General features: G+C 37.4%; 1 protein-coding gene across 1 annotated transcript; it reads right to left on the bottom strand.

Annotated features, from left to right (window-relative positions):
• Nucleotides 1-52: 52 nt before the first annotated feature.
• Nucleotides 53-3,166, bottom strand: LOC127674871 (prostatic steroid-binding protein C1-like). Its single transcript, XM_052171041.1, has 3 exons — nucleotides 3,061-3,166; nucleotides 949-1,142; nucleotides 53-130 (listed from the first exon to the last, which is right to left on the bottom strand). Exons 1-3 carry the CDS (start codon nucleotides 3,164-3,166, stop codon nucleotides 53-55), a joined length of 378 nt encoding a protein of 125 aa, XP_052027001.1.
• Between the last annotated feature and the right edge of the window lie 10,494 nt (nucleotides 3,167-13,660).

The following is a 13,660-nucleotide window of genomic DNA, read 5'->3' as shown; positions in this document are numbered from 1 at the left end:
GATTTATTAGTGCAAGACATCGAAACCTTCACAATAAGCAGGGAAAATCAGTTCATCTAGTCCCCAGTGAAAACAGAGGAAGATATTGTTCCAGCAATCCTTTCGCACCACATTCAATTAAAATTTGTTTCTGGAAATAAACAGAAAATAAATGTAGAAAGGTGAACAAAAGAGGATCAAGGTAGCTCTGCAAAATTTTTAACAAAACAAAAGTCCATGGAGGGCAGTGTAGAAAGACAGGGGGGGAAATGTAAAGCGTGCTCAGGGAAATAACATCAAGTAATGCATATGAGTGGAAATTCTTTCCAAAAGTGAATAAACTTAGTGTATTCAACAATAGTTCTCTAGAATGCTCTGTGACAAGAAGGGAGAACATCGGCTTGTAGCTCTGCCTGGCGTAACTTCTGATGATTTAGAATTGTGGCCTCTATTTTCCTTTTAATGGGTAAACCAGAAGAGACCCAGGGCAGAAGTCGGTAAGAAATATTGGAAACAGGAGTTTTGCAGGCTCCTGGTAGAGCCAGCAAATTTGGTAGAAAAAATGTATCCTGGCAGTACTTTTCTATTAAGTGTGTTGTCTCTAACTTCCCTCCCCTCATCTGTGGTATTTTCATTTACCAACATTCCCCATAGTAGTCAATAGAGATAATATCTATTTATTATACAAACAATAACTTTAGCAAAGATCCCATCAAGTCTAGCGGTATAGTTGAGTCCTCCTTTTGTAGGGCCCTGGTTTTCCTTGTTAAGATGCCACACAATATCACATCTCAAGTAGAACTCTAGTGGCACCTATCCCAGGCACTGTCTACAACTGAACTCATATCATCAGTGGATTCCTGAATGGACCTCTCATTGATGTCCTGTTTTGCCCCATCCATGTGTTCCACACAGAACTTCAGAACTTCATTTGTCACCTTCTGAGAGTATAAAGCAAAATAAACGTACCAATGCGACTCCTACTGCCAATCTGCTTTTATAGTCCAGTGTTTCATCTACACATTCCTTCACCTTCAGTTTTGCTTCAACAGCCTCTGCAGGTGCAGAATATTTATTCAGTTCTTTCTCTAATGCATCCCTACTTCTTAGTACGAAGGTCAGGCTTTCTCTCAAAACAGCCTCACAGACAAAACCGCCACTTTCTAGAAAATATAAGGAGAAAGAAAAAATTTATTTAATAAAAAATACTTATTTTGTTTTTGTGCCCAAACAGGATTTCTCTGTGTACCCTTGTCTGTTATAAAACTCACTCTGTATACCAGGCTTGCCTGGAACTCACAGAGTTCTGCCTGCTTCTGCTTCATAGTGCTAGAATTAAAGTAGTGTGCCTTTGGCACCCAGCTACTTGTCATTTTTTATCATTTTTTCCATTAACTTGCAGACTTGAGCCTGCAGATTTCACAGGATATGCTAGATATTGTGGCCAGCTACTGTGACTGCTGATGCAATACTGTGTAAATTCCTGAATACTACAAGCAAGGGAATGAAGAAAAATTATTGTAGGTTCTCTATATTTCTGTAATTTAGTCCACATTGACAACTCCACACAAAACCTTCAACAGAACATGTGCCCTGCCTATAAGATGCTCAGGAACAAAGAGGAAGCAGAGATTGAGGAAATGGCCAACTAATGACTGGTCCAAATTGAGACACATGACCATGTAAAAGAGCTAAATTCCTGATACTATTAATGATACTCTGCTAGACTTGCAGACAGGAGCATAGTACAACTGTTTTCTGAGAGGCAGATGGAAAAAGATGCAGAAACCCACAACCAATCTTTAAAGTTTGAAGATTGACTTCTTCTGTAGCATATTTTATGTGTCTTGGATAGTTTAGAATGATTTTTACATCACCCAACTTTACATGAATATTAGAATTATAATTTTACAAGACAGGAAAAGTAAAGAATAAAAAGACTGCTTATGTATAGGTAATATTTTGAAAAATGACAGAATCATGTCATGGCATCAACTTCAGGTCAAGGTAAAAAGCTAAAGTAATACAATTCAGCAGCTTTGCTGAACACCATAGCATAGCTTGGAATCTGGGGAAAGCTTTGCCTTTACACAATGATGTTCTTCTGATTCACTTCTAGCGAGGCTGACAGTGCAAGCTGACACCTACCTTATGGATTCTAAAGGTCTATGATAAATGTTTGAGTAGAACTGAAGAAATCAACTTTCCTAATCTTTATTCCAATTTCCCCCAAGGCTCTTTAGAACAAATAACAACAATAACAAAGTCTCCATAGACGGTGTTGGCTGACCTTAAAACCAAGTTACACATGTTTAACATCACCTAGCTTGGATCACAGAAATATGCCACCAGACCCAGTTTTCCCAAAGACATGTCAATACTATACCTAAAAGATGCCCAAACAGGGTCTGATGTGAGCTTTAAGCAGAATCCATTGGACTATAGAAAAATGTTGTAGGCTATAGCCTGAAGGGTAGCTAGGCAGACAGGAGGAGATGCAGAAAAAACAGACAGTAACTGCCTGTGAAATTTGGTTCGATTTGAAGGCACAGACTATGTAGGAATGTTATGCTTACATGAAAATGGATTGTTTGTGGAAAATTCATGAATTTAAGAAAAGCAGACATCTTACCGGTAATTATCACACCCTTTCTATCACTGTTATTGGTAGGACTCCAATAAAATTGGAAAGATGACGCAGGAATTCTTATTCTCAGAGTATAGTTGAAATGTATTGCTCTCAGATTCAGAGAACATTTTCAGGAACAAAAAGCTCAAATACAATAAGGTGAAAAACAATACAGCAAACAAACACATTAATAAAAATATTTCCTGATCTTTGTTTATCATAGTTTATCATGGTTGTTCCCATGCCCACCCAGTCAAGTTCCCTAAATAGGTAAAATTTATATGACAGTATCTGGAGGTTTTTATTGGATTTTGGAGAGTTAATAAAAGAGGTTGGGAGAAATTTTAGATTATTGGTCTTTACCTCAACTTTATCACACATAAACTTACCAACTGTACAAAGAGGCAAATTTACCAGGATATATGGCTGGATTGACCATAAATAATACTCACGTCCATAGCAAGGAACAGCCAGAGTGATCAGCAGAAGGCACAGGATCAGCCTCATGGTGCTCGGTTTGCTTTTAGACTTAGCAAATGGTGAGCTACCAGTGTCCATGGGGATCAGGGGTATTTATACATAGTGAGGCTTATGGTCCTGCCCTCAGGCAAGTGGCAGCTCACAAAGCCTGGTTTGGACCCTCCTTCTGTGACACCAAAGGCTGATCCCCTCACCACCTGCCATCCTGTTGGGCTGAAACCCAAAATAATAGCCTCATGGGAACACCATTGTTCCTTCAGGCAGCCTTTCCCCTTCACCAGGAAGCAACTGTGATAGCTCAGTTTACTTTTGAACTTTTGATTATTGTGCTTGAGTTCTCTCCTTCTCAATAGCCAGGATGGCTTCTGACAACAGGGTGACATTTTCCAGGGCACTGAACCTGCAAATACCTGCCCTGGAAATGAGAGCTTTGCGCTTGGACCCTGCCAAAACTCATCCAAGCCTCAGCATTGAACTATTCAAAATATTAGGAAAATCCCAAAGAAAAACACCTCAATGCAAAAAAGCAAAATAAACTCCAAATTAGTTAAGGAAAGAAATAATGAATATGTGAAGGGAAAAATAGAGCACAAAGCATAAAAAAACACCAGTGAAGTAAAGATACAGTTCATCCAAACTATGAACACACTAGAGAAATTCACATTTAGACCAATGTAGAAACAAATAGAAAAAAATGGAAGAAACTGACATAAAAAGGGAGGCATTATCTGTTATACCTTAGAAAGAAAACACAAAAGATTAGCCTAGGCCTTATGATCAGCTTCATGCCAAGAAATATAACATATAAACAGGAGCAATTTCTGAATATGGGTACTCTACCAATCTGGACTCATAAAAATTTTAAAACCTGAATAAATTACATTGTGTTATTGGAGTATACATGTAACAAAAATTCCCATACCATGGATAACAAGGTCAGGATTTCCTACTGAATTCTACTAACCATTTAGAGAACTAAGATTACTTATTGCTATTTAATACTAAAGCTTTATGTTGGGGAATTTTTCCTAAAACATTCTAAGAGGACAGTATTTCTCTGATCAAAAAAAATCACATAAAAATGCAAGCAAACCCACATATGTGTGTGTGTGCACACATACTCACACACACACACACACACACACACACACACACACACACACTGAAACCCCAAAAACTCCTTGATGAATATACTTTCAACATCATTATCAATTTTCAGCAAACAAAATCCAACAGCACATTGGGAAGACTAGTCACTATTATCATCAGTGTTGCAAGAATGTGTTTGTATATGCAGATTAATACACATGATACGTTACATCAGTATAATGAACAAGAAAAACACCTTAATCTTCTTACTAGATGAAGAAAGAGCAGCATGTAAAACTTAGCAAGAACATTTAATGAGCTGGCAAAATGATTCAGTGAAGGAAGATGCTTGCCACCAAACCCAATGACCTGAGTTTTCATCGCCATGATCCACATGGTGAAATGAGAGAAGTGAATCCCATTGTTTTTACCTCTGACCTTCACATGCTTATGGTGACATATGCTTGTCCCCCCACATATACCCCAAAATATAAATGAATAATGTGATAATAACTTTTCAGATTAATAATTTTTACTATAAAAACATAAAATTAATTATGCATTAAAAATGTACCTCATTATGAAAAGATTGCTTATAAGCCAAGGATAAATATCATCCTAAATGAAGAATAGATGAAAGCTGTCTTTCCACATCTTGTAACAAAGGGTGTCCTCTTTCTGTGTGGGTTATTCACAGTATGGGTATCTTACCCATAGCAACCATACACAGAAAAATCAGAGGAAGCTAGAGTAGAAAGCAGAAATACTGTCAGTGTCTGAAAATGTCATATTGTTATATGTAGACATACAGATTCTACCAAAATAAAACCAGTTACAATTTATAAGTCATCTAAGCAGGGCTTCAGTTACAAACTACCTCATAAAGCAGTAGAGTTAGTAAATGCTAAGAGCAAATTATCTGATTTATAGACTAAAGATTGATTCTATTCTTAAAATTATAAAAATAATAAAATATCAAGATTAAATTTAACTGATGATTAAAGAACATTCAAAAAACTTTCTGGGTGGTGACAGAACACACCATTAATTCCAGGATTTGGGAGACAGTGGCAAGCAGATTTCTCTGAGTTCAAGACTAGCCTGATCTATAGAGTGAGTTCCAGAAAGTGCAGGGCTACACAGGGAAACCATGTCTCAATCAATCAATCAATCAATCAATCAATCGATCAAAAACAAATAAACAACCCTAAAAAATCAGAAAATATATAATTCTTTAGAACAGGATGTAGCAGCAGGGGTGAAGTGATGTGCTCCTCTCTTGGACAGATGGCCACACACCCCTGCATTTTCAGGCCAGTGCTAGTCTGTATTGTCCATGCATGCCATCCAGTCAGTGTCCTTTCTTCAAAGACTGCATTGTTATAATAAATATTCTTATTACTCATTCCCAGGAACGATGCTGTGAAGGCCAGTCACTTACCAAGGTGCCTGACATCTACTTGCTGTAGAAAAATGGTGTCTACTCATGGTATTGAATATTTCCATGAAACATACTGAGATTAGAACTTCATTAATCCACCTTATTATACACTTCCATTGCTCCTTGGTTTATTATAAGCAATCTTTTCATAATAAGGTACATTTCCAAAGTCTGAAATGTGAAGTGATGAGTGTGTCAATTGGGCTGAGTTATACACTTCAGAATATATTCACATATAAACATCCATAATACTCTACATAATTTATAGTTCATTTATCCATTAGTAATTATATAATAAGCTTTAAAGCATTCCAGTCTGCACAAAACCTTGCCACTATGCCTTGAGACTTTTTTGGATATTTTCTTTATTTATATTTCAAACATCATCCCCTTTCCTGGTTTCCCCTATAAAACATACTTAACACATCCCCGCTCCCCTTGCTCACCTATCTATAATACCCTATATAATTTATAGTTCACTTATCTGTCAGTAACTTTAAACTATATCATAAACTTTAAAATATTCCAACATGCACAGAACCTTGCCACTATGCTGAGACTTTTAACATGACAAGAATACATAAAAGTTACAGAAAAGTAATTATTTGAAAATTCTCTCAACAATCTCCTTTGCCTTACAGAAATGTTTTAGTTTTATGAGGTCCCATTTGTCAATTCTTGATCTTAGAGCATAAGCTATTGGTGTTATGCAGAGGGATTATATCCAAGATATACAAATAACTCAAGAAAGTAGACTCCAGAGAACCAAATATCCCCTTAAAAATGGTGTACAGAGCTAAACAAAGAATTTTCACCTGAAGAATATCGAATGGCTGAGAAGCACCTAAAGAAATGTTCAACATCCTTAGTCATCAGGGAAATGCAAATCAAAACAACCCTGGGATTTCACCTCACACCAGTCAGAATGGCTAAGATCAAAAAGTCAGGAGAAAACAGGTGCTGGTGAGGATGTGGAGAAAGAGGAAAACTCCTCCACTGCTGGTGGGTTTGCAAGCTGTTACTACCACTCTGGAAGTCAGTCTGGCGGTTCCTCAGAAAACTGGGAATGATACTTCAGAGGACCCCACTATACCACTCCTGGGCATATACCCAGAGGATTCACCAGCATGTAATAAGGATACATGTTCCACTATGTTCATAGCAGCCCTATTTATAATAGCCAGAAGCTGGGAAGGACCCAATGTCCCTCAACAGAGGAATGGATACAGAAAATGTGGTTTATATACACAATGGAGTACTATTCAGCCACTAGAAACAATGAATTCATGAAATTCTTAGACAAATGGATGGAACTGTAGAACATCATCCTAAGTGAGGTAACCCAGTCTCAAAGGAACACTCATGGTATGCACTCATTGATAAATGGATATTAGCCTAGAAGCTTGGAATACCCAAGACACAATGTACATATCAAATGATGCCCAAGAAGAAAGAAGGAGTAGCCCCTGGTCCTGTAAAACCTCAGTGCAGCAGTGTCAGGGAATACCAGGACCAGGAAGTGGGAAGAGGTGGATTGGGGAACATTGGGAGAGAAAAGGGCTTATGGGACTTTCAGGGAAGGGGGGATCCAGAAAAGGGAAAATCACTTGAAATGTAAATAAAGAATATATCAAATAAAAAAAGAAATAATATGTTGAAGGAGATGCATACATGCAAGGAAGATCAATAATCAGATTATTTCAGGGTCAGGAATTCAAGAAGATGTTGATCAGGAAAGCATTGATTTGAGAATCATCAGAATGGATGGTAACCCAAGTCATCGAAGCTGTGAGATCACAAAGCCAGAAAATATGGAAAACCATACATCATTAGGAAGGAGACCCAAAATGGCAGCCACTCCTCATGAACAAGTAAAATAGGGGGGGGGGGCATTTATAAAAGAATAGGCCAAAGCCATGGCAGTGGAAGGAACACTTACACTGACTGCCCATTGAAAGGCAGCATAGCCAGGAAAGTGGCCAGGAAAGTGAAGGGCTTCTAATATTCAAATACAGAGCAGTGTGCCTGTTGAAATCCAACCACTTATAAGATGCTGCTTCTGTCAGCTTGGTCATGTCTTTCTGTGCATCACATTCAAGAAGAGGAAAAACTATATGATATACCAGAAGGATGAGTAAAGATTGAGTGTGGTGTGTCTAAAGATGCTGGAAGATCCCCTAGAAGACTGTGCTTATAGATGTTGCCTGGAATATCGGTGATGAAAGAGGAAAAAATGGTTGTGTTTGATCCCAGATATTAGAACCAACTTTACTTCTTTGTAATTATATATGACCTTCCTCTTTTTGCCTAGAATGGAAGCAATTCTATTATATTCATAGAAAGAAGGAGATGGCATATCAAAGGGGTTTACTTCAGCTATTTTTTCCTCCTGCAAAACACATCTCATAAATGTGCTCAGTAAAAGTAAAAAAAAAAATGAAAATTATCTCAACAAAATATTCAAAAAAAGAGAAACTAAGTAAAGAGCCAATGAACATGGATCAAATAACATTTTTCTTTCTAACTTAATGGTTCAGTTGTTTTTCATTTTTGGCTAAGCTCTGGCTGTTTTTGATAGATTATAAAGCAGAAGCAGGGATTCAGTAGGATCCAATGGATCTGGTCGTAACTAGATGTTTTGATCTTAAATATACTATCCTTCCTTCCTTCCTCCCTTGTTTCCTACCTTCATTCATTCATTCCTTCATTTCTCCCTTGTTTCCTTCCTTCCTTCTATTCTTCCATCCTTCCTTTCTTCATTCCTTCCATCCCTCCTTTCTTCCTTCCTTCCATCCATGTATATGTATATGCTGCGGTGTACATGTGTGGTCAGAAAACAATTGCATGACTTTCTGCTTCTAAGGTCTGTGCAGAAGACCTGATCTTGTGAGCAGATGGTTAGACTTGGCCACAAACACATTCAGGCACTTACTCATCTTCCTGGCCCTAAATATTACCTTAAAATAAAATTTGAAGAATCACTGCATGAGCAAACAGTCTTGGAAATACTATGACAAGACTATTGCCTGACATCTCTGCCAGGTTAATTTATTGATTTGGTGCAGAGCAGACATTTTATCACTGAATTATATTCTATCCCTGAGACAATCATTTAGAGACTTTTTCATGTTTTTATCATGAAAATGTACATTGCACTGAGAAAGAGAATTTTTAAGATGTCACCCACCTCCTATCAATTGTATGGCATCTCAACTGGCCAATTCTACTCCTGTGTTCAGTATCTGAGGGCTTCCAAAATACTGGAAGCAAGACAACATTCACTGTTATCCCACACCTTATATATTTCCAAAGACTAAAGCTTTCTGGACAGTTTGTGACTGAATCATCTTGGCAATGTGGTTTTTGAGCAGGTAAAATATACAATCCTTCCTACACTTGTGAACAAAACTAATAACTGCAGTTTCTGAACTGCATTTGGAAACTTAAGGCAAGTAGCTTCTGGTAAAAGGAAAAAAAAAACTTCAGATAAGAAACATAGAGTGCCCTCAGCTTTCATTGTCCCTTCATTGTCTCTTTAAACACTGCTTCATAAACAAGCATATTTTTTAACCCAGTTACCCATAATCACTCCGCAGTGTTTGACCACAAGACAGTGTCCAAATAAAAAAAAAAATGAAATCCCAATCATACTCCCTTCAGTGTGCTGTCTGTACCTATTGTGGGTAGTTTTTATAACTGGAAACAACTTAAGTGGCCCAGTCCCAGCAGGTGCCAGGGCAGGAACATACATCTGGGATATCAAGTAGAGCCTTTTCACATCCTGGACAAGGATGCAATATCCTAGTTTCTTTTAAAGGCCTTTACTTAACTGGAGGTTGAAGATCCAGCCTTGGACTACCAGCTGTGAGTACCCATGAAGGAGGGATCATGCATACTTTCTGAAGAAATCAGGTTTGTTCTTGGCAGCTTATTCTGCTGATTGATGGGAAGAACAATGTCATAATAATCACACACAAATTACACTGGTGAATAATTGAAGCATTTCCTGATACTTTCACATATTCTGTTGTTTTAAATCTTTAGCGTGTCAGCCAACTATTCTTTTGTTCCTTGTTCTTTCAGTGTGTCTCCCTGTCCTTAACTGATCTAGGTTTCAAACACAAGATTTTGTTTTGTCATTATCTTACTCTCCAGTGTGCACATCTCCTGCCTTACATGTCCTTGGGTGTAGCAACTGTCTTCAGTGCTGAAATCCTCCCAGTGACTAGTCTCTGTTTGCTAGTTATATCTTTGTTTTGGACTTTTAAAAAATGTACAGTCATGCCACTATTTTTATTTTTATTTTAATACATGTGCTGTTAGCTAAAATTAGGCATGAACCACATTTCACACTTTTATATAAACTATGAGCACAAAATATAATAAAATGCTGTATTTTATTTCTTTTTCTTTTTCTTTTTTATTAATAATTCCATTCATTTATATTTAAATGACATCCCACTTCCCAGTTACCCCATCGCAAGTCCCCCATACCATAACTCACTTCTCTTCCCTCCCACTTGGCTCTATGAAGATGCCATTAAACTTGTTCTTTAGCAAATTCTTAAATGTATATAATGCATTCTAATTTCACACCTGAGCTTCCTCTGCCTGTGTCTTGTTGTATGATCCTTTCCTTTTGTAACCAGTAGTTTCAGAGTACTTATGAAATTTGAGAGTACTTTATGGTAAAGACACTGATTAGATATGACTAACACGTAAAAGACTCAGAATTCTACGAGAAACTCTTGGCTCTAATAAATCTTAAAAACCTTGTAAAACTCTTAGATCTGAGGTTGTTTGACTCCCAAAGTAGCAGAATATAAAATTAAGACAAAATCAGGAGCATTACTGTGATGATGATATATTGGCTAATATAAATAGTACATAATAGGTATAAAGTAGAGAATATTCATGCTACACTCTACAGACCCAAGGAAGCTAAACAAGAAGGAAGGCTCAAATGATGCTGCTTGAATATCACTTAGAAAGCAGAATAAAATAGCCATAGGAGGCAGATGGAGGAAGATAATTGGGCAGGGATGTAAAGGAATGAGCAGGTTCAGGATCATATGTAGGGAAAAATAGGAAAGAGGGTCAGAGTGCCAGGAGAATGAATGGAAATCGGCAGTTGGTGGGATGGTCAGTGGAGGGCATCTCTAGGATGTGCAAGATATCTGTGGTAGGGGAGGCTCACAGGAGTGTATGGGGTGACTTTAGATGAGACTCATAGGAGTGGGGATATGGAATCTTCAGTGGTCACCTCCTGTAGACAGGCAGGACCCATACTGGAGGGATAAGGACAACAGACCACCCACAAAATTTTTGACCCAATATTTGTGCTATCTACAAGAAATGCAAAGAAAATAATGACTGAGGGAATGGCCAACAAATACCTGGCCCAATGTGAGACCCATCCCATGGGCAAGCACCAAACTATGATAGTATTAATTGTAATCTATTATGTGTAAAGAAAGGAGCCTAGCATAACTGTCCTCTGAGAGGCTCTACCCAGCAGCTGAAACAGATGTAGATGCCCACAGCCAAGCACTGGGGAGTCTTAAGAAACAGTTGGGGGAAGTATTGAGGGCCCCAGAATGGAAAGGAACTCCACAGGAAGAACAACAGGGTCAACTAACCTGAACCTTTGGTAGCTCTCAGAGACTGAACCACCAACTGAAGAGCACACACTAAATGGACCTACACTCCATGCACATATGTAGCAGAAGTGCAGCTCCATCCTCATACGGATCCCCCAACAGCTGTCTGTCTGTGAATTCCTTTTCCCTTACTAGTCTGCCTTGTCTGGCCTCAGTGGGAGACGATGTGCCTAGCCCTGCAAACACTTGATGTACAAGGGTAGGGGAATACACAGGAGGGTCCTCATCCTCTCAGAGGAGAAGGAATTGGGGCAATTGGGGGGGGACTTGTGGCAGAGGGACTGGCAAGAGAGAGGCAGCAATCAATATGTAACATAAATGAATGAATGAATGAATGAATGAATGAATAAATAAATAAATAAATAAATAAATAAATAAATAAATAAATAAAGTCACACAGTAAAATTAAACAGGTCCAAACTTCATACTGTATTTCCATACTGTTAGAAAAGATAAAATGAAGCTGTAGAGCTTCAAAGTGGATTTTACACTTTTTCTATCAACTATTATTTCAAACCCTTGTCCACCACCAAAAAATGGATCAACTACAGCAGTGTTAAAACTAGAAAAGCAATCAGTTCCTATTCATTTTTATGAGTCAAGTATCTTTTACCTACATTCAGTCTTTGCTCATCCCCTAATACTGATCCTTTCATGTTCACTTTTCTCTTATTTTTCACTTTCAAGATAAAGATATATAGGAATGTTTAAGAAATTTATATTTTAATGAGTCATTTCAGTAATTTGAACATATTTCTAATTTTAAGAAGTACAGTCAAAGAATATGTAATTCACCCATTAAAGCAAATAATACAGTGGAATTTTGAAGAAAGTTATGTTTTAATGAATTATTACAGTAAGTAGAATCCATTTCTAAGAGCTACAGTTGAGGGATGTATAATTCACCCATTAGAATATACAATACCATGGTTTTAAAAGAATTATCTTGATTCAAAATTAACTAATGAGGTGAAATACTTCTCCAATGGAAACTTTAAGACACTAAATAACTAAATTAAGGGAAAAGATAGAATATTGAAAAACCATGAATGTTCATGGACTGGAAATTTTGATGGTTTAAATGGTCATCCAACCAATCTTGGACTTAACAACATTCCAATCAGAATTTTAGTGAAAATTTTCACAGAACCAACAGCAACAACGTTTTTACATTTGAAATAGAATCACAAAATCCCACAATAACTCAAGCAACCCTGAACAAAAAGAACAATGCAGGAGATACTACAATACCTGAGTTGAAACTATAGTATACAGCCATATGAGTAAAAATAGCATGATACTAGCTTAAAGCAAATGGTATCATTCTCAACTTTTCTAATGCTATGACCTTTTAATAAAGTTCCTCAAGTTCTTATAACCCACAACTGAATTTTTCATTACTACTTCACAACTATAATTTTTCTGCTTTTGTGACTCACAATATAAATATCTAATTTGCAGGACATTTGATATGCAATCCCTGTAAAAGTGTCACTCAACTCACAAAGGGCCTAGGACCCACAGTTTGAGAATCACTGCTATAGACCAATGATACTGAATAGAAGGTCCAGAAAGAAGTCCATTTAACTTCAATCACCTGCGTCTTCAAGATTTTTTCTCTTTTCTAATTTAATTTTTGAGAGCTGCACAGATGAATTCTGTATCAGATAATTTCCACAACTCCTCACCCTCCAACTTCTGTGCTCCCCAATGCCTCTAAGACTCGTGACCTCTTTATTATTATTTCTACATTTATATATAAATATACATTGACAAATATGCCAAAATCACCCACTGCAGTACATATAAAACATTCAGCAAATTGTGCTAAATCCTGCATGATCACTGGATGGTTAGCTCAAATGACCTATCTTTCCATGAGTACGTAACCACTAGATCCTAAATTCTCATCTTGTTAAGTAACCCTGGTAGTGTCACATTACAGAGACTCACAGAAATATTTAGTTTTAGAACTTGGACTGATATCTGCCTCTCCTAAAGTTTTAAACTTTCCCTAACTTCTGCTTCTGCAAAAGAAAGATTATGATGAGCCTCATCATATGTTCAGTGGACACTTTATTAAAGGTAGGTTGTACATTCATGATCAATCTTGCAATTATTTACTAACCATCTATTCTATCACCATAATGTAAGCACAGGTCCATATGGGCCATCCTGATTATCAGGCCCTTGAGATACTGGGTAGACATCTTAAGAGAGAACCAAGGATTCATGTGATGAAGATGTCTTTAGAAATGCAAGAGACAAGAGAAGTTGCTGACATGGCCTATTTTTGGTTTAGAAAAGGGAAGGAATAAGATGTTTCTGGTCCAAGTGACTACAGTTGGGCAGGGAGGAGGGAAATCTGTGTGGAAAAGCCTC

This window comes from Apodemus sylvaticus, chromosome 1 (assembly GCF_947179515.1).
Source record: "Apodemus sylvaticus chromosome 1, mApoSyl1.1, whole genome shotgun sequence".
Classification (NCBI taxonomy): domain Eukaryota; kingdom Metazoa; phylum Chordata; class Mammalia; order Rodentia; family Muridae; genus Apodemus; species Apodemus sylvaticus.
This window is presented reverse-complemented; position numbering and strand designations above follow the sequence as displayed.

Coding starts and splice junctions, on each gene's coding strand:
- LOC127674871 (XM_052171041.1), bottom strand. CDS start 3,166: ATGGACACTGGTAGCTCACCATTTGCTAAGTCTAAAAGCAAACCGAGC. Junction 1,143..3,060: donor GGCTGTTCCTTGCTATGGAC/GTGAGTATTATT, acceptor TATATTTTCTAG/AAAGTGGCGGTTTTGTCTGT. Junction 131..948: donor TGGCAGTAGGAGTCGCATTG/GTACGTTTATTT, acceptor GTTTATTTCCAG/AAACAAATTTTAATTGAATG.